Below are 27,258 nucleotides of genomic sequence, written 5' to 3'. Positions count from 1 at the left end.
TCAAGAAATCAAAAAATGACGTATTACATTAGGCAAATCTGGTGCACAAGACCTTTTTAAAGTGTTGAAGAGCAAAGAAGTCAGCTTGAGGACTAAGGTGCGCCTGACCCAAGCCATGGTATTTCAATAACCTCATATGCGTGGGAAAACTGGACAGTGACTAAGGAAGACCCTAGAAGAATTGATGCCTTTGAGTTATGGTGTTGGAGGAGAATACTGAAAGTGCCATGGGTTGCTAAAAGAAACAACAGATCTGTGTTGGAAGAAGTGCAGCCAGAGTGCTCCTTACAGGCCAAGATACCCAAACTTTCTCTCTCATACTTTGGACATATTGTCAGGAGGGACCAGTCGTTGCAGAAGGATATCATGTTTGGTAAGATGTAGGATCAGTGAAAAAGAGGAAGACCCCCAATGAGATGGATTGGCCAAGTGGCAGTATCGATGGACTCAAGTGTGGCAACAGTAGTGGGGTTGGCCCAGGATCCGGCCGTGTTTCGTTCTGCTGTGCATAGGGTCCCTATGAGTCGGTACCGACTTGATGGCATCTGACAACAACAACAAACTGATTTGGAACCCTGGTGTGGCTCTGTTGGCTAATTCGCTGGACTGCAAAGTCAGTTTAGACCACATGGTCGGAAGTTCAAGCTCATCAGCTGTTCCTTGGAAACCCTTTACAGGGTCGCTATGGGTTGGAATCAACTGGAGGGCACTTAGCAACAATAACAACAATAAACTGTGATACAGGAGTCCTGGTGTGGTGCTGTGGGTTAATGCGCTGGACTGCAAAGTTGGGTGGAACCGCATGGCCGGCCGTTCATACTCACCAGTCGATCCTCGGAAACCGTATACGGGGTCGCTTTGGGTCGGGAAGTCAGGTGGCTTTGTAGGATAAACACTGGACTGTGAACCACAAGGTCAGTGGGAGCCTACCAGCCGGCTGGCTCCAAGGGAGAAAGATGAGGTTTTCTGCAGCTCAAAGATTGACAGTCTCCTGAGTTGGAACCAACTCGATGGCACTTAACAACTGACCGATCCTGGGTTCTACTGCAATCCCAGATACAGCCCCTCTGTGGGCTTCAGTTTCCCCATCTTCAATGGAAAAGCAGTGGTTTGGCTGTAAGGATTTTGGGGAGGAGGGTTTTTAAAACACAAGGGATAGGTATCCCTTAGCCCAACGTGAGGAGCGTTCTGGCCCCACCTGGAGATCCTCCCTTCAGGTAGTCTACCTTCTCCAGGATGCCTAGATGCCGCCTTGCCCTAACATGCAGCGGTGCTACAATCCCTGTGGGAAAAACGCAGACAAGTTCACTAACCCACAATGCCAGCCCAGTCAACTAAGTTCTGCCTCTCCCGGCGGCTCCCGCTGAGTGCGCCTGCGTACTGTCACACTGACGTACTTGCTAAGAAATTTGTACCGCGCGCCTCGCCATCTGTTTCCTAGGCAACCCTAGTGCCTTTGCGCAACAGCGTTTGCAATCTGGATCAGTTCCGCATTCCTTTATTGCAGCCATGGCGGCTGCTGGTCCCAGCGTCTTCCTACTCATGGTCAATGGACAGGTGGAGAGCGCCCAGGTGAGCTGCTGACTGACATCTGTTCCAACCTCTCTTGGAACTTGTTCCTCAGCCCCTCGGGCTGCGCTGGGGCCCCAGCAAGAACTGTAGTTCCATGGAGCCTTTCTCCAAGTCAGAAAGGCTGAGGAGGAGAGCAGGAATGTGAGGGGGGCAGCGCGACGCAACGGTGCTGGACGCCCCCAGTGCGCTGCGTGGAAACAGCCTTACAGAGGCTGAGCTCGTACACAGGGCACACTCAGTCAGGCTTGTGGCCTCTAGCTTTGTTGAACAGCAGATCCCCACGGGGCTTCATGGGGCGACCCGGCCTCCTCTGTTCGTGGCGGAGTAGGGGCATCACTGAACCTGATTCTTGAATCTAGGTTGAAATACAGGTGATTTGGGTAGTTTCAAACCAACGATAGCATAACAACACTTACCGGAGCCCTGGTATGGCGCTGTGGGTTAATGCACTGGACCAAAAGGTTGGCTTGAACCACAGGTCGGTGGTTCAAGCTCACCAGCTGTTCGTCGGAAACCCTATACAGACAGGGTCACTGTGAGTTGGACTGACTGGATGGTACGTAACGACAGCAGCACACTGACCGGAATCCTAGTGTGGCGCTGTAGGTTAAACACTGGACCACAAGGTTAGTTTGAACCGCAAGGTCGGCCGTTCAAACTCAGCAGCCGCTCCTCGGAAACCTTATAAAAGGTGGCTTTGAGTCAGAATCTATTCGACGGCCTTTAACAACATACTTACCCATGCAAAGAAGTTAGAAAGACAAGAAGCTTAAGTAGACAAGATGATTTATTAAGCATAGATGTTTTTATACACAGAGTCACCGGGAGCCAAAGTAGAATCGACAGCAATTAGCAAACATCACAATCACCATAATTTCATTGTCACACTTAGTAAAAACTGATGTTAATTCCCAACTTATCACATAATTTCCAATCTATTTTTGGTTTTTTATATTTTTCCCCAAAAGCCCTTTTATATCTGGTTTGCCCCAATTAAGGACCAGACACTGCATATGAGGGAAGTATAATTATCTTACATAGCCCACCCCCCTCTTTGTTTTGTTATTCAGTGAATTAACTGCTAATATTTACCTCCACTCTTGTGGGATAACAATCTAATACCAGTGATATTTTTGAAGAAGAATTGGAATGATATTGTGCTTTTATGTCCAGAATAATGCAGTCTCCTTTTATATGATCCCAAACTCATGATTTATAACAGAGAGAAAAGAAATGGGCTTACACCTGCAACTGAGGAGGAGCCTCAAAGACAATTTGACTTTTCCTTATATATGTTTCTGTGAATTGGGCTCCTGGCTCAAGTGTCCAAGAAGTTAATTTGGGGAATTTGTCTATGCTTACTCCAGTCCTCATCCCCTCATTTTATGACTGACTAACTCTCTTCTCCTTTACAGCAGTCCCTTTCTTTTAACCCCTGTCAGAGTCTCGTCTTTGGTGGTTGTTTTTGTTATGTGCCATGGAGTCAGTTACGACTCATAGCGACCCTGTACAGGGTTTCCAAGGCTGTAAATCTTTACGGGAGCAGAAAGCCTCATCTTTCTCCCGTGGAACAGCTGGTAGTTTCGAACTGCTGACCATGAGATTAGTAGCCCGATTTGTAACCACTACATTACCAGAGCTCCTGTTAGGTGGGTATTATTAACATCTCTGTTTAACATGTGGGAAAACGTGCAAAGGGAGTGGCAGAAATGGGGTTTGAACCCAGGTCTCTTCTACTCTAAAGCTTTGCTACACCCAAACACTGACCTTATTATTAAAAATAGTGTTTATTATTACATGTAAGGATTGAGATGTTTTAGATAAAGCTATCTTGATACTCAGTACATGTTTCCTGCCTTCCCCAATTTCCTCAGGGATATTTCTACCCCATGCTTCCACCCTTGTCAATACCCCTTGGCCAGGTACCTGAGACTGTCTTCCACCCTTGCCTGTTCTAGCTATCCAGTTGGAGCTCTCAGTGCAAAGCCTGTGCTCTGATGCCTTCTTGGTTTCTCAGACCTTTCCCTTGGGCACCATCCCTTTAGACCTCCTCTGTGCCCACCCTGCCCTCCCTGTGCACCATCTAATGGGAAGTCCAGTCACAAACAGTTATTGCTTTGATGGAGGGACGCCTAGAGGCTGATGGAGCCTGGACATTAGCACAGGTTTCCAGAAGGATGAGTTCTGAAGGAGGAACAGAAGTTGATGAAGGAATGGGAAGATAATATCAGACTGAAGGCAGAATCTGAGCAAAGGCCCAGGGGCTTGTAGCAACCTGGAGCTCACTGGATTCCCATATCTCAGTCCTCAGCACAGTCTCTCTGCTGAACCTGTATGTCCACATGTCTAGCTGATTCTTAGATATCACCCCACGTGCCCCTTGTTCAGAATTCCTATTGGCTGTACCTCCTGAGCAGGAGTCCCAGTATACAGAACTCATGTGCTTATTTCCACAGTTCCCCGAGTATGATGACCTTTACTGCAAGTACTGCTTCGTGTATGGGCAGGACTGGGCCCCTACAGCGGTAAGTTGGACTCTTGGATCTCCCTTGCTCAAGGATTCATGATTGTTGGGATTCCTCAAAGTTTCCATCATGCCCCTTTTCCTCCCAGTTCAGAAGCAACTGAGAAGTAGACAAGAGTGTGTGCGTGTGTGTGTGTTTTTGGGGGGGGGGGGGAGGAGGCGACCTAAACATGAGTTGGTTCTTCGTAAAGCTAAAGTAGAGAGTACAGACGTAGTTAAGCTCCCAAATATGTCCTCTCATATCACTGCCGTCCCTGGACTTTACTCACTCGCATACCCTGTCCTGTAAAGTTACATGTGGCAAAGAGGAACATGTGTGTAATATAGCAGGCAGACCCCAGAGAGCTAGCCAGGAAGGTGTGAGCTGTAGACATTTTGGCAAGTTCCCTCATTGTTTGTGACAAGGCCTTTGGAGAGTCACAAGATAGAACGTCATCTCTCATTTATAGACTTCCCAGAGGATAGTCTGCCTTCAACAGGAGCGGGATTGTGGTGATGTCTTTGGCATGCACTGCATTTTTCTGTTTGCACAACCCTTTTTTTTAGCCTCACAGCAATTGGGGAAATGGAAGTCCAACTAAGTTAACTTTTCTGAGTCTCTGTTTCCTCATTTATACAAGCAAGTAATAGGACAATGGTTATTTTCTCGTCTCTCATTTAACTATTGAATAACTATTGAGAATCTTCTGGTTGTGAGGATACAGTTGGGAACAAAACTGGATAAAAGTCCCGGCTCTGTTGAAGTATATGTTCTTGTAGGAGTAGACATACAATAATAAATAGTAGATATCATAAGGAGCTCTGGTAGCGTAGTGGTTACGAATCGGGCTGCAAACCTTAAGGTCAGCGGTTCGAAACTACCAGCTGCTCCGCGGGAGAAAGATGAGGCTTTCTACTCCCGTAAAGATTTACACCCTCGGAAACCCTATACAGGGTCGCTATGGGTCGGAACCGACTCGATGGCACTTAACAACAACAACAACAACATCATAGTATGATAGTAATAAGTGCTGAAGGGGGAAGAAAAGTCAGAAATGGACGGTGTAAAAGAAAAGAGAGACATTGGTATCAGGGGGTTGCCATGAGTCAGAATTGAACTGATGTGGTTTTTGGAATCTAGATATGGCAGTCAGACAAGGCCTCCCTGAGAAAGGTGACTTTTGAGTAAAGATCTGAAAGAAGTGAGGGAACAAGCCATGTGGAAATCTATAATTTTCCAGTCAGCGGGAGTAGAAAGTACAAGACCCTGTGGCAGGCGTGTGCCTGGCATGTTTGAAGAGTAGTAAAGAGACTCTAAGGAGCAATGGTGGCACAATGGTTAAGTGCTCCCCTGTTAACCAAAAAGTCAGTGGTGTGAACCCATCCAGCAGCTTTGTGGGCGAAAACAGCTGATGATCTGCTCCCGTAAAGAATGCAGACTGGGAGGCCCTATATACAGACAGGGATCACTGTGATTCTGAACACAGCAACAACAAAGAGGCAATGCAGCAGTGAACAGTCTGAGCAGGGAGGAGAGTGACTAGAGGTGGAACATTGAGAAGGATCCTACATTGATGCAGGGTGTGATGAGATCCCATCGGAGAATTTTAAACAGAGGAAAGAGGTGAGCTCTCTGGCTTCCATGTTAAGGATAGATTGTTGGTGCGGAGCAAGGGCAGAAATTGGAAGACCAGTTAGTGATTACAGTAATTAGGTGTGAGCAGGTAGTGGTTGGGGACAAAAGGGGTGGCTATAGGATGGTGAAAGGTGATTCAATTTTGCGTATATTTTGAAATTAGAGCCAACAGATTTTCTTGTTGGACTAGATGTGGGGAATGGCACAATGAAGACTTCAGAATGACAGCAAGGTTTTTAGCTTGAGTACATGCAGGTTGAGAAGACTATGGAGAGACCAGATGTGGGAGAACTCAGTAGAGTTAGCCTGGCATGTGGTAAGGTTGCCTAGCAGATACACAGCTGGAAGGGTCAGGTAGGCAGCAGGATTGGGAAGATACAGGAGAGAGGATCAAGCTGGAGACAGATCAAGCTGTATCTGTCCTTATCAAGATACAAGACCACATTTAAAGGTGTCATTCTGGATGAGAACACAGGCACAGTAAAAAAGCAGACCAGGGATGGAGCCTTGGAACACTCCAGCATTAGGCAGTCAGTGGCAAAAAAAAAAAAAGCTGATCAGGAGCTGCTAGTGAGGTAGCAACACCAAGATGCTTGTAGTGTTCCAGAAACTGAGGGAAGATGTGTCCAGAAGCAGAGTATGCTTCACTTTGTCAGATGCTGCCGATGTTTTAGTAGAACTAGGATAGAGATCTGGCTGTTGGACCTAGCAGTGTCAAGATCATGTGTCAGTTAATGAGAATGCTTTGTTAGAGTGGTGGAACCAGTCATCATATTGGGGTCACTGGTGATCAACAGAAGAGAACGTGGAGGTGGTGAGAATCATCCACTCTTTTGAGGAGTTTTGCTGTAAAGGGGAACAAAGGATAGGTTGATGGAGGAAGAAGTAAAACAAAAATGTCTCGTCTTGTGCTAGAGAAGGTAGCATGTATGTGTTGATGGGAATGATCTCATTAAAATTGATGATATTGGAGGCAGAATGAAAAATTGACAAACTGTTTCCTTCAGGAGGCAAAAGGGACAAGACTAAGTATACAAGGAAAGGGGTTAACTTCCTTTGTCAACCTTCCAAGCTACAAGAAAGTAATAGATTATAGTTTAGACCTAAGAGGTGCTGTATTATAGATTTGTCTTTTTTGTTCAGATGTGTCTTTGAAGAAGATAGTTAATAAAACTATCCCTTCCCAAACTATCCTTCCCACTAGCTCTCCTAAGGTGAGGTGAGGGGTTTGATAACCTGAAGTGTGGATACTAGCTGTCAATGTGATTGTCCTCACAGGGTCTGGAGGAGGGGATCTCGCAGATCACATCCAAAAGCCTAGATGTGCGACGAGCGCTGGTGTGGAACTTTCCCATCAATGTCACCTTTAAAAGTACCAATCCTTATGGCTGTGAGTCAGGGGTCCCCAGGGGGAGGAGTGGCTTTTAGGTAGCACACCCAGGGCAAAGTCTCTACCGCATACCCCCCACCACTATCCAAATTCCCATCTTCGTTTTCCTGTCACCTGACCTATATTATACCCAGCTATGGTGATGTATTCTGGCTTCCTGGTCATTTACCTTCACTTCTACCTTATCTAAATCTAGATTCTGTGCAGTTGACCTTTTGTAAGTTCACCATGGATCAGGTCAAGCCCCAAGCTGAAGCTTTGATAACTTCCATGTTTGTGAGTTCAGGGTAGATTCCTGAGCCAAGGGCTGTCAGTGGACAGAACAAAACTGCCTGTGGAGCAGGGACCACCGTGCTGTCTTCATCCTTGCATAAGAAAGCTCTGATAGGCTTCTCTTTTACTGTTAAGTGCCCTGGAGTCCATTCTGACCCATAGGGATCCTGTATAGGGTGTCTGAAGAGTGGCCAGTGGGTTTGAACTGCTGACCTTGTGGTTAGCAGTCCTGTACTTATTATACAGTGCCACACCAGAACAAAGTATTAGAGAAAAAAAAACACAAAACAAAAACCAACCTGCTTGAAGGTTTCAGAGAGCTAGCAAAGTAATGAAGATTTAATAGGCCAACATCCAGGAGAAAAGCAAGAATCCAGAGATGTAGTGCTAGTCATGTCTCCCCCCAGGAAAGATGACTGAGGGACTGGGCAAGAGCTATGAACTCTGTGGACTCGGGGTACAAAAACTGATATATTCCGAGTCTACAAAGGGTTATAGGAGGGCATGTTGTGGGGAGGTGAGTACCCTGCAATTTGGATTGATTCTCCAAAGAGCTGTACTCTGGCAATAAGGAAGATATTAAAGGAAAGCAGTCCTCATCAGGACTACAGCCACGTCCAGCTCCTGAGTCTTGGATTGACACCTATATTGTTAGAGCCTAAGACATCTAGTAAAAGCAAATAAGCAAATTTGGGGGTGAAGATAACATCTCTTAAACCCCAACTTGTCATAAGAGGAATGAAAAGGCACATAGGAATCAAAACAATAGGAATGATTACCAACAAAAATTGGATAATAGAGACAAACAAACGCCCCATATATTGGAATTATCAGATACATTGGAATTATCAGATACACTCCTAGCACTATCAAAAGGGAGAGAAGGCAGGTAGAAAATTATAGCAGGGAACTAGAAACTTTGATATATTTTAAATGTATCTAATAGAGATTCTAGAATTGAAAAATAATGGTGATCAAAAGTAGGAACTCAATAGATGACACAATTGAAGAGCCACTAAATGCCAAGAGTTAGAGCAGAAGAACCTATCTAAAGTGAAACAGAAAAACAAAGAAAGAAAATAAGGAATGCATACGAGACATAGAGAATGTAGGGAGTCTAATATGTGATTGGATTTCTGATGTGGTGCTGTAGGATTAGCACTGGACTGTGAACCACAAGATCAATAGTTCAAACCCACCAGCTGCTCCTTGGAAACCCTATACAGGATCTGTATGAGTCAGAATGACTTGATGGCACTTAACTACAACACGTAGTTGGAGTGTGGTACTGTAGGATATGCTAATCACAAGGTTGGCAGTTCAAACCCTATGTGTAGGGGTTTCAAGAAGCAGCCAGTGGGTGTGAATCACTGACCTTGCAGTTAACATTTCATTGCTTATCCTATAGTGCCACATCATGATTCCATTTAATCCCTAAGGAGTAAGGATTAAGGTAGAGCTAAGCAGTGGTGCTGTAGGATAAGCACTGGACTGCTAAATGAAGGTTTGAGTTGTCAATTTAAATCCACTAGCTGCTCCTTGGAAACTATAAAGGGCTGCTATGAGTAGGAACTGACTCGATGACGCTCAATATAAACAACACGTGACTAGTCCTAGAAGGAGCAAGAATAAGACAGGTGATTTTGGAAGAGATTAATAACTGCATTTTTTTCCTCCCAAACTGATGAAAAACATCAAGACACAGACTCAACAGGAAAAAGTTCATGTGAGAAAAATGTAGAGAAAACCACACCTCAGCACATAACAACTAACTGTCCATAAACAAGAGCTAGAGGGAGGGACTTCTGGCAAATTGGTGGACTAGGCAGACGCACTACACTGATGCTCTACAACAGAGATACAAGAAACCAAATAAAACACACAAATGAAAATTCTGGTACCCTAAAAATCAGATGAAAAGTTAGAAAGGTGGATGGAGTGCTTGCAGGGAGGAGAGGCTGAGCAGGAATGGCAAGAGAGGAAGACTGACTGGTGAACGGTTGGCCAGACATGGCTTGACCATCTTGTGAGCAGCTTTGGCAGTGGAGGGAAGCCTGGCAGAGCAAATTCGAGTGGGTGATGGAAAAGGTGCGATTTGTTCTTTTCCCCACAATCGTTACCTGGTGACCAAAAGTATGGCCAGATCCCACTCTCATCCCCGCCCCAGCATAGACCCTGCTCTCCAGGAGTTTGTAGCCATGTGCTTGGGAGCCGCACCAGCTTGAGGTGAGGGCTGGCTGCTCTGCTTTGGTGCCTGGATTCGTGTGGGCTTGGCTCCTGACCTACAACCCCCCCCCCCCCCAAGCCACCAGACTGGCATTTAAACAGTCATCTGGCCCCAGCTTCCCTGCTGCCCTACTGAAACGAGCTCAATCAAGGACCCTCACGCACTATTTCCGGATTGAGTGCTCTATACATAGATAACACCAAGGCCAATAGGAACTCCGGTTAGAACCAGGAACTCTGCTGTCACATCCCTCCCAGAACCACCTCGTGAGCTCCTTGAATTGCAGGAGTCCCCAGAGATTTCTCCCCTCCTGGTCTAACAGCTGCACTGTTAACGTTTTTACAAATATGACAACTCTACCACATCTTGGAGGCCAATTTTAACTCACAAGGAAACGAGAGGATAGCTCAAACAAATGACCAAGATGCAGAGCCAGGGAATATACATATATCACAGATATCTGCAACTTGCTCTGAAAGACTTCACAAATCAGAGGTATGGAGAGAGATGTGATGAAGTAAATACAGTGGTGGTGGTTGTTGTGTGCCATCGAGTTAGTTTCGACTCATAGTGACCCTGTAAAGGGTTTCCGAGGCTATAAATCCTTATGAGAGTAGGAAGCCTCATCTTTTTCTCACAGAGCAACTGACCTTGATTAGAATTGCTAACCTTGAGGCTAAGGAGCTCTGGTAGCGTAGTGTTTACGAATCGGGTTGTGAACCTTAAGGTCAGTGGTTTGAAACTACCAGCCGCTCCGCGGGAGAAAGATGAGGCTTTCTACTCCCGTAAAGATTTACACCCTTGGAAACCCTGTACAGGGTCGCTATGGGTCGGCTCTGACTTGAAGGCACTTAACTTAACCTTGAGGCTAGCAGCCCAACTCATACACTCCCAAGGCTCGTTCCTTAAGTACAGTAGAATGCTAATGGTAGACTGCATGTGATAACTAGAGTTTTCTATACTGTGAAAATAGTCTTCAAATGAAATTATGGCTTTCCCAGACCTAAAGAGAAAGAGAATTTGCCACCTCACCTTCAAATTTGCAGTAAATGGAAGTAATGCCTTTTGTGTTAAAAAAAAGAATTACAAAATTAAAATATATGACAGTGATAACATACAAATTGGGAGATAGGTAATTGAGTTAATGTGTTTTAAGATTCTTGCTTGGACTCCTGGTGTGGCTGTGTAGGATCAGCACTGTACTGTGAACCACAAGGTTGGCAATTGAAACCTACTAGCTGCTCTTCGGAAACCCTATACAGGGTTGCTGTGAGTCCGAATCAAGGAGATATCAGCTAACCACCACCACATGCCTTTGGTTATGGACCCATTTTGAAGACTTGTTATGAGGCAGCATTAAGGTGGAACTAAGGAGGAAGGGCCAACCTCACAGGATCGGGCAGTGTTTTGTTCTGCTGTGCATAAGGTCGCTATGAGTCAGTGCCGACTCGATGGCATCTAAAAACAAGGAGGTGGAAGGATTAAGGTTGTGGTGTTCTTCAGTGTAACTGAGTCGGTTCCAACTCATAGTGAACCTGTATAGAGTAGCAGAAAGCCTCATCTTTCTCCCGCAGACTAGCTGGTAAACTTGAACCACTGACCTTATGGTTCACAGTCCAATGCTTATTCTTTGAAGGTGGGGCCACCTTAATTCTTAATCCTTGTTGTGCCATCAAAGTGGGTTCCAACTCATAGCGACCCTCAATAGTGTTTCCAAGGAGCAGCTGGTGGGTTTGAACTGCTGACCTTGCAGTTAGCAGTCCAGTGCTTATCCTATAGTTCTACCCTTTAGCCCCATCTTAATCCTTACCCCTTAGGGCTTAAGGGGAATCCGAGGCTTGCACTGTAGTGTAAGAAGTGGAATGTTGACTACAAAGGTTGGTGGTTGAAACCCACCGGAGGCTCTTTGGAAACCCTGTACAGGGTCGTTGTCATGTAGAATCAATTCACTGGCATGTAACAACAACCAGTAAATATTAGACTGACAAAGATGTCATAATTTTTGGGCTTTGCAGTCTTGCTGAGTGAAACCAATCACAAAAGGACAAATATTGTGTGATATTCCTACTGTAAAAAGTTAAGAAAAGGTTTTCACACTAAAAAGAACATTCTTTGATGATGACCGGGGGTGGGAGGGAAAGGGAGAGCAAGTCACTAGCTAAAGGGTAGATGGTTGTTAACTTGGGTGCAGGGGAAAGCAATATACAGTAAGAGGGAGGTTGCCAAAAAATGATGGAAGCAGAAGACCCTGGAAAGAGTACAAGAGTTAAAGGCAACAGCGATAAATACTGGTATATATGCACAATCTTAATGGAGACCTGAACTACGAGGTTAGCAGTTCAAACCCACCAGCCACTCCTCAGAAACCCTATACAGGGTCGTTATGAGTCAGAAGCGACCCAACAGCTCTTAACAACAATACACAATCCTGCAATAACGGTGATCTACGGTTAGATGCATAGATAGATACACAGGCTGAACAAGTGTGGGAGAGTAGGTGTACACCCACAAATATATATAGGTTTGGAAGAGGATATCTGTATGTGGTTATTTACTTTTGCTGGAAATAAATCCATGAATGTGGTGGAGCACACAGAAAGCATAGTTATGAAAACCTTTTTGGGGTAACTGTTAGAAGAATAGTGAGAAAGTAGATGGGGAAATGGGAAAAAAAATGTTTATAATCTTAAAAAGGAAGAGAAGAGAGAAAAAGGAACACAGAGCAGGCAGAAAAAATAAAAAGTAATATGGCAGATTTAAACTCAGATATAGTTACTGTAATTGGATTAAGTGCTCTAATTACAAAAGAAAGACTAAAAAGTTGTCAATCTGCTGTATGCTGTTTTCAAAAGATACTTTTAAGACCTAAGTATTCAGAAGGAGTAAAATGAAGGGAAAAGATTCCATGTATATTGTTAAATATATTAAATATCAGATAAAGTAGATTTTGACAAAAGCCTTTTTTATATCTTTTCCATTATTTATGATAAAAATGTTAATTTACCAGAAGTATAATATCTGTAATTTATGAGTGCTGGTGGCACAGTGTGCTAAGCACTATAAAACCCAGCAGCCGCTTGCTCTGTGGGAGAAAGATGAGGCTCACATGAAGATATACACTCTCAGAGACCCAAATGAGAATTGCTGTTCCACATTAGTATATTACATAGAGTCAGTATGAATTGGAATTGACTTGATCACTGTGGGTTTAATAACAGTCTTAAAATGTGTTTTTTTCTTTTTTTCCCCCCTTTATTTGCTTTGGGTAGGATTAAGGAGTTAGGGTTAGGATTTTGACGAGGCCTAGGACTTCATTTAGTATTAGGGATAGGGTTACTTTTAGGAGTAGGGATTGGGCTAAGGCTTGATCTAGTTTTAGGGTTACATTTTGGTTTCTGTTTTGTTTTAACTCTATACTGGATTTCCTTTTCATTTGGAAAGTCTATAACTACATTACTCCCTTTATTTATGGTGTTTTTTAAATTGTAAGCTAGTACCTCTGATAGTCCCTATTTTCACTTTTGTAGGTTTGTTTTTACTTGTATACTTCTGTATCTGGGTTGAGTACTGGATGATATTATCATGTGTCATGTGTCTCAGGTTGTTGTGTGCTGTTGTTGGTTCTCTGTCCAAAGAACTCCTTTTAGTCTTTCTATAAGATTGATATGAGTTTTATGAATTATTTTAACTTGTGTTTAGTTGGAAAGATCCTGGTTTCACCATATTTGATGGACAGTTTTGCTGAATATATAAATCTTAGCTGGTAATTTTTTTCTTTCAGTGTTTTATAAGTGTCATTCTTGTTATATATGTCTTGTTGGAAAATCAGAGTTTACTTAGTCTTATTAGTTCCCTTTTGTAAGTAACTTTTCATTTTCCCTGAACTGCTTTCAGTATTCTTTCCTTGTCTTGGTTTTGAAAAAAGTTTGATTATAATATTTCCTGCTTTTTTTTTTGGGGGGGGCCCTATCTTGTTTGAAGTTCATTCAACTTTCTAAAAGCATTATCTTCTCATCTTTCATGATGTTAGGTAAGATTTCTTTCAACAACTCTTGGGCAATTTTCTCTAAGGTTTTTGTTTTTGTCACTTCCTATTCTGGAATTCCAATCACACGTAACTTATTCCTCTTGAGTGACCCACATAAATCTTAAGCTTTCTTTGGCCTTTTGTTTTTTCTCTTCAGAGTTTTAAATTCTTTTTTCTGCTTGTTCCTTTGTTGTTATTACTGTGTTCTGACTTATAGTGATCCTTTATAGGGCTTCTGAGAGTGGCTTGTGGGTTTGAACCAGCAAACTTGTAAATACCAGTCCAGTGCTTAACCTCTCTCCCAATCTGTCTTTAAGTTCAGTAATTTAGCCTTCTGTTGAATCAATTATACTTCTTTTCTCTTTCAGTGTATTTCTATTTCTCAAGTCTTAAGTATTGGTCTTCTGACTTTCTAATTGTTTTTGTATGGTTTTCAATTTTGCATTTATTTTGTCAGTTTGTTTTTACAATGTTTTCCTGAATTTCTAAGGTTTTTTTTCCTGTGTCGTTCCTTGCATTCCTTGATCTCTCAATCTGTTGAAGGTACCTAAATAGCATTATTTTTAAATCCTTATGCAATAGTTCTGATACCATTTCTGGTATCATATTTTCTGACTCTATTTTTTGATCACTTGTTTGATGTACTCTGTCTTGTTTGTGTAAGCAGAAATTGTGTATTTTTTGTGAGATATTGTGGTGTCATTGTATTTATATTTAATTGATGATTACATTTTGTGTTCTCAAGCACTCACCACCTGTCTTCTGGTGGATGTGATAAAGACTGGAAGTGTGAACACAGTTCTGTGTTTACTGTTTGGTAAGGTAGTTCAGGGCAGGTTCATGCACCTTCAGACACAGGCGTTGTCTGCCCAGTGGCCATCCTCAGACCCAGCAGAAGTTGTGCAGGGGAGGATGCCATTGGCCTCTGGGTTGGTGAGGTCGGGAGCTGGCCACACCCTGGCTCCCAGGACGCAGAACAATGGAAAGCCAACCCTCTTTACTGTCCATCTCAAGATGGCCGAGCTGCTTCACGACAGCCCACCTGTTTTTCTTGTGTTTTGATCCTCCTACAGCTTCCTTTTCCAGTAGATACTCAGTCCACCTCTTTTTCCTGTTCTCTAAAGGTCAATATTCCAAGGTCACCATCTCTGTCTGTTTCACTTGGCTTCCCATGTGTTTGTTGTGAAGGGTCGGCTCATTGTGTTTGCCTACTCTGCTATCTTGCACCACTATATGTCGTAAAAGTTATAAATGAAAATTTCATAGATCTAAAAGAATAGATCATAGATTTTAGTTTTGGATAGGAGATTTTAACATACCTCTTATTGACCAAGATAGCAAGCAGCAAAAAATGACTAAGAATATACAGGAATTAAGCAAGATCAGCAAATTCACTTAATGGCCATAATTCACTTCATGGCATATTGTAGGTAGAACATATGTACAGAATAAACATTCTTTACAAGCATGCATAAGCAATCTCAGCAAAGTTCAGAGGCTCAAAACCATACTTTCTCTGAGTATAGCAAAAGGATAACGAGAAACCCCCTCCCCCCATGTGTTTGAAAATTAGGAAGATCACTTCTAAAATACCCTATGTATTAAAGAAGAAATAACAAAAATAAGGAAATATTTTCAATCGAATAATGAATACTTCTGTAAAAATGGCATGGGGATCATCTCTAACTTCAGAAGGGAGGAGAATCATCTCTGCATCAGCCCAAGGTTGCTTTCTATGAGGCAGAGTTCAGGCATGTCTTCACCTTTCAAACTTGTTACACCAAACTTTTACCAGGAGTGCTAAGTGCATCTCCATGCTTCAATAGAGGGCTCTTATCTTCTAGTGATAAAGAATAGTAAAGTGAGGCAGAGTTTCCGTATGAGCAAAGAGTTATAACAAAGAGGCTTGTAAGCGGAGATGAGAAGGGCTTAACGCAATGCTTACCTTCCATTTCCCTGGACAAAGGCTTTACTAGGATTTAAAAGTTTTTGCGTGGGGAAAAACCATTATGTTTATTTATAGGGATGCGTGAGGATTTCCTGGAAATGGGCCATTTAGAAGGGGCCATACTACTTGGGTACATGCGTTGCATTTCTAATAGTGACAGATATAACTTATTCTGGGATGTTGAGCATGTGCGGTTCTTCAGTACCCTAGTTCAGATTCCTCCCAGTGGCTGACATTCTCCTTTGCCCCAGTAGAAATTTTGTCCTATGAAGTTATGTCTAGGATACTAGGCAAACCAGCCCAACCTGTAAAATATCTCACAAGGAAGTAAAAAATAATACAGTTTCTATGGGTGGTCTTTCTTAATGGCATGTCCCAGGATATGGCTGCTCAGCTATGCACCCTGGGCAGGTCCTGTGCAGTGCTACAATTGCTTTAGATCATCAGTAAAAACAAGGCCAGGGGAAGACTGGTGGAACAGACCATCAATTGCTCATAAACAAGTATAGGCTAAAGCTGAAGAAAATTGAAACAAGTCCATGACACCCAAAATACAACATTGAAGATATACCACCTGAATTTAGAGACCGTCTCAAGAACAGATGCATTAGACAGAACACCAGAAGAGTTGTGGGATGACGTCAAGAACATACATGAAAAAAACAAAAGGTCCTTAAGAACATACATGAAAAAAACAAAAGGTCCTTAAAAAGGCAGAAAAGACTAAAATGGTTATCAGAAGAGATTCTGAAATTTGCTCACCAGCATAGAAATGTTAGAGCGAATGAAAGAAATGAGGTAATGGAGTTGAACAGAAAATTTCAAAGGGCAGCTAGAAAAGAAAAAGTCAAGTATTGCAAAGGCTTAACTTCTTCCAACACATATTGTTACATAATCTTACATGTGTGTGCATCCATATACACATAATAAAAAGAAAAAAACCTTTCAGTAGAAAAGTAGGCAAGAGACGTGAGCAGGCAGTTCAGAAAAGAGGGTTTCAGGTGGCCAAGAAACAGGAAAAGGCTTTCAGCCACATTTTAGTAATCAGAAAAAAAAAAGCAAATCAAAACTTTAATGAGCTACCACTCACCAGAATAGTTCAAATTAGAAAAGCATTGATAATACCAAGTTCTGGTGGGGATACAGAGTAATGGGGACTCAAACAACACTGCTGAGGGTTGCTGCAAGCTCTGTGGAAAAGTTTGGATAGAATCTTTTAAAAGATGCATACCCTATGCATTTTGGGTATATTTTCCTTCAAGAAATATGTGGACATGTACACCCGGAGGCAAGATTATTGTTTCATGCACAGTGGTTTATTAATTTTCATTAATATTCTGGTGTCTGAATACACCATAACTGTATTCTAGTGCAGTGGACATAGAATTTCTACATGGGGCCTGGTACAAATGGGAGGCTCTGAGTGTAGTTTTGTACTTGTGTTCATATGATTCACATGTGTTAGGCATGCACCCAGGAAGGGAACTCCACAGGGTATGCATTTGCTCCGTTTTAAAAAGTAATAAAGCTGAGCCTGCCTTCTCCTGTAAAGATTTACAGTCTTGGAGACGTTCTATAGGGTTGCTGTGAGTCCAAATTGACTTCATGGCAGTGTCTGAATTGGGTGTGATACCACTGATATGAAGGTCAAACAGTTAAGTCAAACAAAGTATATTGTTTGGGGTACATTCTTGAAGAACATATGGAAGTAGTTTCATAAAATTCAGAAGAGTGGCTACCTGTGTGGGGGTAGTGATGGGAATGATACAAGTATTTCCCTAACATATATTGAGCACTTATTTTGTGTTAGGTTCTATTCCAGGTGTTTTTAAAGTAGTAACTAAATTAATCCTCCTGACAACATATAAGATAGAGTTTATTATTCCCATGTTAGAGATGAAGAAGCAGGTGCAGAGAGGGTAGGTTGCTCAGTAGGATTAGACCTCAGGGTTAGACCTCAGCCTGCCCTGCTCACCAATGTGCACCTCTGGACCTCGTTGCTATGAGCTAGGAATTTGCCTCACAGCCAGAGTGGCTCAGCTAATGAGTGAAAGTATTTGTCCACCTCAGTGTTAGCAGTGAACAGGCATAATTGTTAATATTCCTTTTCTATCTGACCCCTCCCACAGACACCCCCAAAGCAAGCACTGTCTTAAATCCAGGGTCTCTGCAATGCATGCTTGAGCCCTGACTGCTTCTTCAGGACCGACGCTCCAAGGCGTGGAACAGGGCCTGGCCCTCTGAGAAATCATCAGAGGAGTTTACTGTGTGCATAGCATCCTGACTGTGTGCCCGTGGGGTTGCGGCAGGGTACTAAGGAACAGGAAGGAGAAGGCCAAGCAGGGCCTGGTTCCCTAAAACCTCCCCTCTTGACTTGACTGACTTGGAGTTGGCAGAGGCCCTTAGTAGGGGAGTTCTCCTGTCTGATTCTGCCTTCCATCAAGCCCGGTACCTCCCCAACTCCACGGGACACACCTTGATGTCTGCCCTGTACCTCTCCAGCAATTTCTTATGTATTGACCTTCCTTGTTCTTCCCAAGGGCCACAGATTGTGCTCAGTGTGTACGGACCGGACGTGTTTGGGAACGACGTAGTCCGAGGCTATGGGGTGGTACATGTGCCCTTCTCACCTGGCCGGTATGTCTTTTCTCCAGCCTGAGCCCAGGGCCACAGCCTGCCCGTCACTTGGTCATCCTGCTTTGAGACAAGGCCCATCAGCGGGACTTATCTAGGTATAGTCAGGGCCTCTGGAAGTCCCTGGTTACCTGGCAGCTTGGTCTAGGGTGGTACCGGAGCAGGACCTCTCATATCTAGACAGAGACCCTCGGGACTAGGGGTGGAGACTCATACTGCAGTCCACGCTCCATGGGACGGGCAGGTAGTGTCAGAGCACCCTACTCCCTACTGGCAACATCAGGGTTCCTGAGAGGAGGCTGGGTTCAAGACCGTGTTTCTGAGCAGTTTGGTCCACCTTCATATAGTTCCTTGTCCTTCACTTCTTAGTCACTGGTGCATTCTGTGCCTGGCTCTGCTGTGTACCAGAGTTCACCAGTGTGTTTGACATGGACCTGTCCACAAAGCCCTCAGAGCAGTGGATGGGGAGATGTGGTCCCTTTTTGGCAGTGCAGTGACAGGGTATAGACATGAGGTATCCTGAGGCTAAGAGGCAGGGCAGGTCATCTGGCCTTAAAAGAATGAGGAATATGTCCAGAGGAGGTGGTTGGGATAGTGGTGGACTGGGAGCTTGGAGGAAATGTGTTGCTGAAACAAGCAGCAGAGGATGTAACGGAAGTGGGTTTGGTGGGTATGTGTGGGACCCGATTTTGGGGACTAGTGGATAGCAACCAGAGCAGGTTGAAGGCCATAACTCCAGGACTGAGGGAGCACCAAAACAGGACTAATTAAGGTTCTGGGACTTTGCAGGGACTTCCTGCAGAAGGACATCCCAATCTGGCCTTGAAGGTGGCAGAGATTTTAGAAATGGAAAAAGGCCAGAACTTGCTGAGAGGTTCAGTGTGAGCCAAGACTCAGGTCTCTTTTTTCATCTGCAGCATTTTCTTACCCCTTTAAAGAAGTCAGGAGCAGTTACGGATCCAGCCCTCTGAGCATGGGCTGACCTGTAGTGCCTACCAGTAGGCAGAAGGCCAGCACTCAGGCAGCTGGGTTGGGCTTCTGGCATTGATTCTGACTTGGACCAGCCTCCTGAACCCAGGACTCGTGGATGTGTGCCTGTCCCTTGTTGTTGTTAAGTGCCCTCGAGTTGCTTCCAACTCATAGTAACAACACTTCATAGGTTTCTGAGGAGGAGCTGGTGGGTTTTAACTGCTGACCTTGTGGTTAACAGCACCACACTTTATTGAAGGTTCAGAACGTTCTGTTATGTTTCTGTCACTCACTACAGTCAGTGAACCACATCTGTCTGTGAAAACATTTGTTTTAGGCACAAAAGGACCATCCCCATGTTTGTTCCAGAATCTACATCTAAACTACAAAAGTTTACAGGGTGAGTTTCCTACCCTGCCCCAGCCCCTCCTTTTGGTTCAAGTCATCAGAATGTGTGGAGGGTTTTCACATGCCATTCTCATGATGTGTCAGTAGCCTGTCTTGGAGACAGGTCATACAGAATTTCCACCTGTGCCCACATCGCTCAGGTCCCAGTGCACAGTTTGAGCTTACATGAAACCTCACCGAGGAAAGAGTTTCACTGCCAGAAACGTGAGACCTCACACTTGGCCAGGGTGTGCTTGTGCTTGGTTCATTGCTGGGACCCTGGCTATCCTGTTGAAAGAGGTCTTCCTGGGCAAGGGACTTGAGGGTGGAACTACACTGGTAACGTAGTGGTTACAAATTGGTCTGCTAACCTCAAGGTCAGCAGTTCAAAACTACTAGCTGTTCCGTGGGAGAAAGATGAGGCTTTCTGCTCCTGTAAAGAATTACAGCCTCAGAAACCCTGTACAGGGTCACTATGAGTCAGAACTGACTCCACAGCATACAGCCATCACCACCACCAGTACACTGGGGAAAGTCTGATACAGGAAGGAAGTTTGATGGATACCATCTCAGACAGGGCAAGTCTGTTAGATTGAGCAGTGGACTCTGGCTGGAACCTGCATGTTCCAGCCCTTCTCTCCAGGCTCTGGTACCCACAGCTCAGACTGGCACCAAGGTGTCCCGTTCCTTCTCCCCCCACTGCATCCTCTAGCAGTTCTTCCTCATCCTACCTCCAGAGGGACTCTCCACACTCCTCTCCTAAGCCATTCCGCAGCCTGACTGCCACGCTCAGTCCTGCATGAGTTTCCTGTGGCAAATAACAAATTACCACAGGTTTGAGGTCTTAACTGAAAACGTTTACAGTTCTGGGAACTAAGACTCCAAAAATCCTTATCCATGGGACCCAATGTGCAATGTGGCAGCAGTACCACACTCTTTCCAAAGGTTCTAGAAGAGACTCTTTGCCAGCTTCTGAAGGCCCTAGGAGGCCGTTGACTTGTAGCCACACCAGTCCCATGTCTGCATAGTGGGTCACATGCCCACCTCCTCTTTGGTGTCTATCAACCTCCCTCTTATCAAGACACTTGTGAAGACTTTAGAGCCTGCCTGGACAATCCAGGATTATCTCCCTTGCCAAGATCCATAATCATACCTAAAAAAATGTTTTTCTATAACCCAAGCTTAGGGCAGGCACAGATCAGTTCTCACTCCCTGTCTGGGTAGAGGAAGCTGCCCAGGCCAGTGAGCAGAGAGCCACCCCAGCTGCGTGGGGCAGAGTGGAGCGGTCAAGGGGTGATGCTTTGGGGACGACCTCTGGAGTTCTGCCGCTTCCTAGCCTGTCAACTGGAGATGTAGGCCAGGTATACTGCTTATGGCTGCGGGTGCCTCTGGCCCTGCTCCTGTACCCCTTGGAGCCCTCCAAGCTGCCCACACTGGCCTCCCAGGACAGGAGGGTGTCCTGGAGGGAGCTTTCTGCTGGGGTGTTAGGGAGCTGCCCCACCCCTCACCCCCACACACAAGACTGGGGCTGGGAGGAGTGCACAGAAGCACCTAAGGGCATTTCCAGGGGCCCTAGCTACACAAGGAGGCTAACTCCAGGAAGGCAGGGAGGACCAGACCCACGTCTGTTTTTTTTGACTTGGATGTGTCAGAGGTGTGGAAGCAAGCCTGGAAAGGGGCCAATCTTCCGTGCCTAGGTAACGTCCATCCTGCTGACTTTGACCCCTAGAGTATAAGGACGGGAGGCTACCAGGAGCCTAACTGTGGGCAGGGATTTCCAGGGTGAGAGGTTCAGGGGTGAGGTCTGTGTTTTGTGTGGCAGGTTACACAGTGCCTTCATTTCATAGCCCAAGGGGGCAGGTGCCATCATTCACCACACTTCAGTGGGGTTCAGAAATGAGAAATGTCAGAGGTGGGAAGCCCAGAGCTGACTCTAAATTTGCCCCTTCTGACCAGCCTATCAGCATGGAGTGGAGTCCACCAAGTGGTGCCCAGGACCCGGGATCCCTTCCTAGTTTCTCTTCTCCGTTCAGCTTGGGTCATCTTTTTGGCATTTCACTTTGTTTTGTCATTCCTGGGACCAGCCCAGCATTCCCCTCAGCATCCATAGTGAGTCCACAGGGAGGACTGTGATAGGAAAGCTGGAAACTACAGCTGAGGGATGGGGTGGGAAGAGGGTTGACTAGGAGGCACCTAGAGACGGCTGGAGTAGGATTCCAGGGAAAGGGTGGCAGTGGTGGGTGGGGACAGGGCCTTGGGGCACTCAGGCCTGGTACAAGTCCACCAGGCACCCATTTTTCGGTTGACCTGGACAAGGGCTGCTACCTCTTTGATGACCAGAATTGCCTTTCAGTGAAAAGGGTAGATGTGGACAGGCTGTGGGTGGGTAGGTGGGAGCGGTGCTAGTTTCTGAGACAGGAATTCATGTTGAGTGAACTGGGGCACACAGGCCAGTGTCCCTTCTCACTCTTCTGTGTCTTCTTTTCCAGCTGGTTCATGGGTCGGCGGCCCGAGTATATAGATCCCAAAGTGGTGGCTCAAGGTGAAGGCCGGGAAGGTAAAGTGACACCTCCCACTCCCCACCCCCCGTCATGTTGGCACCTGGGCAGGAACTAGGTAGGTGATCCAAGGAGGTAGCCAGCCGGTGAATACCCAGGGTAGGCACCTAGAGGTTGGTGATACAGGAATGTTCCCAAAACGCCTTCCAGGTGTGGTCCTCCTCATCCCTATCATGGCCCTTCCTTCACCCAGACACTGACACCCCACTGCTTGACACTGTCACCTGGCCCTGCTGACGGGCCACCCTCTGTCCGCAGTGACCCGAGTCCGCTCCCAGGGCTTCGTCACCCTCCTCTTCAATGTGGTCACCAAGGACATGAGGAAGCTGGGCTACGACACCGGGCCTGTGGACTCACAGGGTATTGTGGGGCCCAGCCCAGCCCAGAATATCCTTTGGTGAGGGGTCTCTGCCTGTACCTCCCTTCTGACGTCACAGGCTCAGTGGCTCTCCATGATGCTGCCGTTTCAGAGAATGGACCAGACAGAGGTGCAGCTTGGCGGGGAATGTATAAAAAGTTTGTGTAATAAAGAGTTTCCAGAGAGCCCTCGCCTGCAGTTTCTCTCTCCTTAGCACCTCCCCCAACAGGCGGAACACCCTTTCCTGACCATTTCAGAAACTACCCTCCTCCCAGCACTGGTGCTTCCCAAGCTTAGATACTCACCCCCAGTGGGCGGCAGTCAGTGCCCACATTTCTGTGAATCAGGCTGCTAACCTCAGGGTCTGCAGTTTGAAACTACCAGCTGTTCTGCGGGAGAAAGATAAGGTATTCTGCTCCCGCAGAGATTTACAGCCTTGGAAACCCTGTGCAGGGTCGCTATGAGTCAGAACCAACTCCACGGCACATAACAACAATAGGGTGTGCCATCCACAAGGCAACCAGGAGATGGACCGGTGGTACCTGGAGGTGGGCGATGCCTGGGGACAAGTGCTGCCGGGGAGAACACACACCAGGACAGCAGTTAAGACTGGAAGCTCTTCTCCTGAACAAGGAAACAGGATGCACTTGGAGGCAGGGGACACTGAACAGAGGCCTTCCATAGACCCTGGGCTCAGACAGCCAGCTGCCCTTGGCAAGATGGTGTTAATGCAGCAAAGTACTCGCTGGAGCCCCAGCTCTGCTACTTTCTGTCTGGATGGAGATGAGCCCCTATAGCCCATACTCAGACCATCTGCCATAGCCCCAGGATCAGGTGGCTGTGCCCACACGCAGGTCCCCGGTCACTCTGAGGGGGGGGGTTCAGCCCCAAGCCTGGGTTTTCTTGCACTCCACCAGTGAGGCTCCTTTCAGCCTGGACAACACTCTCAGCAGGTATAAAGGGAACCACCAAGTACCAGGCCTGGGTTCATGGCAGGCCCTTACTTAGAGCCTAGAGAACACCAGCCACCACCCGGGTACTTGAAGCCATCACTAGCAGTGTATGCGGCTCAGGCCTCTGCCCCAGTGCACCGCGCACACTTGAGCTCATGCTATGCCCTCCATTTAGGAGTGGTCTGGCCCTTACTGGGTCCTGATTTGAGTCCTGCAGCCCAGTATGAGTAATCTTTCCTATTGTACCTGGTATACCTGGGCCCAGAAGCAGACTGTATGTTCTTCTGACAGAATGTGCCCCCACATTCCCTGAAGCCCAGGCCATCATACCACACCAATAACTGCTACTTAGAGGCTGGACTGCCTGCCTTATGCCTCATCTTTGCCTCCAGCTGCTGGTGACATTACTGTCCACATGGATTTGTTAATGTTATGTGCCATGGAGTCAGTTCCGACTCATAGCGACCCTGTACAGGGTTTCCGAGGCTGTAAATGTTTATGGGAGCAGAAAGCCTCATCTTTCTCCCGTGGAACAGGCGGCAGTTTTGAACTGCAGCCCGATTCGTAACCACCACCACCACGTGGATAACCGCCAACAACTTGGCCTCCACTCCTCAGCAGTTAGTCACTTCTATGGTTAGACCCATTTTCAGTTGTCAGTGTGCATCCTGTACCTTGTCTGCCTTAGCCTCCACATCACCCCTATGAGCCATGTCTGGACACGTTTTTGCTCCTCAGCTGCTGACCAGTCCTCTGATCACATGTCTGAGAGAACTGGCCATTTGTACAACCCAAGTGCCGGTGGCATGGACACCAAATAGGAGGTGAGCACAAGAGGCCCCTGAACACTAGCCCAAAACATAAGTGGTCATGTCCAGTCCACCATTTGTACAGGAAGAAAGAAAGCACTATGGTCAACAATTCCATTGGTCACACCCCTGAAGACCAATGGTCCTAGGGTTCCCCACTGAGTACATCCCACTTTTGTCCTCTGTCCCCAGCACTGATATTCAGAAGCCAAATTCTAAGGTCACATGGGCAGGAGGACCCAGTCAGCTTCCAGGCTAGTTAGGCCACCGTGCGCCACCCACTCCAATCCGTCATGGATTAATGAACGTTGGTGGAAGGACACAGCTAGAAACCGCATTGTGATACAAATTATAAATTATATTTATACAATAAATATCAAGTCAATACAAGCTCAAAGGCAGTCACCAGCTATGAGACCTCTAGAGGGACCCTCCCTCCATTCATGCTCTTCGGGGCACACGACAGCTGGGCGGGCAGCTTCATCATCAGTGTAGTGGGAGTAGGCAGTGTGTGCCAGGACCGGGTGTGGGGGCTGTAGTGGGTGAACGGGTAGATGGAATTGCTGGCCTTAAGTAGTTTAGTAGAACTTGAGTTGAGCCACGGACCACTCGGGTGAGAACACCTTTCCAGGGCAACTCCTGCCCCACATCCTACTGTGCCAACAACTGCCCTAGCCAGGAACAGACAGATGGCTTGTTCTTGAACAAAGCAGCTCTGGGATGGCAAGGAGCTAACGTGGTGCATGCTTTAAAACAGGAGACAGGAGGGTGGCCTGAGCAAGCAGAGGCAGCTCTGAAGCTCACGGGTGCCCCATCCTTGATGACAGGGCATGGAAGGGGGCTGCTTCTCCCTCAAGGAGCAAGGCTAAAGTGGGCCATGCACATGGATGGGGAGTGGCCCTTTTCTGGGGAGATGCAAGCCTTGTCTTATTAAGTGGCTGAATACTGTATATTGGCTGGTGAGGTAAGGAAGGCAAGAGGCTGGGACAGGGCATTGATATTGATGCACGGTTGTTAAATAACTACCCTGTGTGAGCATGATTTTTTTCTTCCTCTACAGAGCAAGAGATATATTGTTTCAAGTCAGCAAAATGTATCTGGAGTGTACAGGTGGGTGGGCCCACCTGACCCCTCACCTGGTCCCAGTCTGGGGATGTCCCCAGGCCCAGAGACAGAGCAGTGCTGTCTGCCCAAGATGATGTCACATTCACACTACCCACTCTAACCTGAGCATGGACCAACACACAGGGGTAAAGAGGTGCCTTTCATTTCAGATTCCATTGTAAACAGAAATCCTTGTTAATCCGTGCAGGCCTTTAATAAAAAAGGAGTCAGTTGATAAAAACTGGTCACAAACATACATTAATTTTTTTCTCTCTAACTTTTAGATGTTAGTATATCAGTAAGAAAAAATAGCCTCTTTCTTAGAATCTAGCCAAAAAGGCTAATGTCCACCAATTTGGTAATTCATCAAAAAAGGGAATTAAGGAAAGGAAAAGGCAACTGGAGGCTGGAAGTTTTGTGTGTGTGCTGCTGTTGTCTTTTTTTTTTTTTTTTTTTCTTAAATAAACATCTTTTATGTGTAATCAAATTCTCATTTTTTCCTATAAAGTCACAAAAATTTGTTCTAGTTTATCCGTAAGGCATTTTTTTTGTTATCCAAACGTTTCCTTTTTAAATTTTAAGTGTTAAAACCATAAATAAAAGGAATTAAACCAGTAAAATGACATGTGCCAATATCTAATTCAGCCAGACCTGATAAATTCTATCAAAACTAGACAATTAAATAAGAACCACATTATAAAAATATTAGCCAAAAAAAGACTATTAGATAATTCTGCAAACTCAAATATGAAACTCTACTAAACAAAATATGTGCAAACGTATACAAGCATATAGCCACAAGGCAAGGTTATGCTCAGATTAGTTTTAAAGCTTGCTCTAGTGGATTTAATTCAAGAGTTGACCCATAATGATTGTGCCTACTTTAACTCACACAGGAGTCAAAGTCAAATATGCACAACCGCTCCCAAAGAATCCATGTCTCCAAGCAGGAAGCCCCCTCCCATCTACACCCAGCCCACCTAGGCACCACCTAGGCAGAGGACCTAGCCCTGGTCCTCTGCTGGGCAAGGTCCAAAAGTTGCTCGGCAACACTGGCAACACTGACAACTTTCTTCCTCCTCAAATGGCCTCAGGAAGCCCAGGGCGGGTATTTGGGAGAAGGCAGCAAATTGCTGGTTTAGGCAGGTCCACTTTGGACTGGGCAGCCTGCAGCCTGCAGGGACAATGAAACCCAATAGGGTGTGTGAACCTCCAGCTACTGCAGCTCAAGGAGGTTTGGGCTGCGAGGATAACTGGAACTGGGATGCCCTAATGTCCATGAGCTCAGGCATGGTCCACATAGCATGAGGTCCTGCTTTGCTCCCTTAGGCCCAGAAACTCCAGACAACACTCAGGCACTCCCAGGTGTGGACACTAGAGGAGGAAAGGGTTGGTGGTGTTGGAGGCTGGAGCTGTTGACGAGGAGATGCCTGCATTGCCCACCACGTTCATTGCTGAAGGACCCAATGGCGTCAAGGAGGAACCACTGCTGCCCAGACCTGGGTGTGGAGTCGCAAGAGCCATGGAAGTCACTGTCAGGGGCTCCACAGTTGGGCTGGGCCCAAAAGATGTGCTGCCCCCTGGGACCGGGCTCCCCCGAAGCTGATTCAGTGTTAGTGGTTGGGACTGGTTCACCTGGAAGGGGTTGATGGAGGCTGAGGCTGTAGCTGGACCTGGGGAGAGAGCAGAACAGGCAGTGGGCAGAATTATTAGGACAACATGGCCCCCTACACAGACAATATTTCCAGCTCCTCCCTGCTGTGCCTGCAGGGCCTCTGGTGGCACTGAGCCCATGCCATGGCAGACATTGCCCACCAGTTGCATGACCACCCTCAGAGATGAGACCTGGCTGTGGTGGAGTCACTGATTTGCTGGGGTCACATGCCTGAAGAGACAGTACTCACTATGTG

At 46.0% G+C, this 27,258-nt stretch overlaps 2 protein-coding genes across 4 annotated transcripts in view; one reads left to right on the top strand and one right to left on the bottom strand.

The window, feature by feature from the left end:
- Nucleotides 1-1,509: 1,509 nt before the first annotated feature.
- B9D1 (B9 protein domain 1) lies at nucleotides 1,510-22,531 on the top strand. The gene is made up of 7 exons (XM_006875358.1): nucleotides 1,510-1,572; nucleotides 4,029-4,097; nucleotides 6,990-7,101; nucleotides 18,117-18,213; nucleotides 19,517-19,579; nucleotides 22,056-22,123; nucleotides 22,383-22,531. Exons 1-7 carry the CDS (start codon nucleotides 1,510-1,512, stop codon nucleotides 22,523-22,525), a joined length of 615 nt encoding a protein of 204 aa, XP_006875420.1. The 3' UTR covers nucleotides 22,526-22,531.
- A 4,191-nt stretch (nucleotides 22,532-26,722) lies between these two features.
- The window catches only part of EPN2 (epsin 2), an 86,423-nt gene continuing 85,887 nt past the window's right edge, over nucleotides 26,723-27,258 (bottom strand). For all 3 annotated transcript variants that reach the window (XM_006875357.1, XM_006875355.1, XM_006875356.1), the window contains one exon: nucleotides 26,723-27,021. In XM_006875357.1, coding sequence (XP_006875419.1) covers nucleotides 26,723-27,021 — 299 coding nt within the window. The remainder of the gene's footprint in view (nucleotides 27,022-27,258) is intronic.

Source organism: Chrysochloris asiatica, unplaced genomic scaffold (genome assembly GCF_000296735.1).
Source record: "Chrysochloris asiatica unplaced genomic scaffold, ChrAsi1.0 scaffold00323, whole genome shotgun sequence".
Classification (NCBI taxonomy): Eukaryota; Metazoa; Chordata; class Mammalia; order Afrosoricida; family Chrysochloridae; genus Chrysochloris; species Chrysochloris asiatica.
The sequence above is the reverse complement of the archived record's forward strand: the minus strand, read 5'-3'. Positions and strand labels throughout refer to the sequence as shown.

Excerpts from the sequence above, each read along its gene's own strand:
- B9D1 (XM_006875358.1), top strand. The coding sequence starts at position 1,510 with ATGGCGGCTGCTGGTCCCAGCGTCTTCCTACTCATGGTCAATGGACAG. Across the intron at positions 1,573-4,028 it reads GACAGGTGGAGAGCGCCCAG|TTCCCCGAGTATGATGACCT; the intron begins GTGAGCTGCTGA and ends TTATTTCCACAG. Across the intron at positions 4,098-6,989 it reads AGGACTGGGCCCCTACAGCG|GGTCTGGAGGAGGGGATCTC; the intron begins GTAAGTTGGACT and ends TTGTCCTCACAG.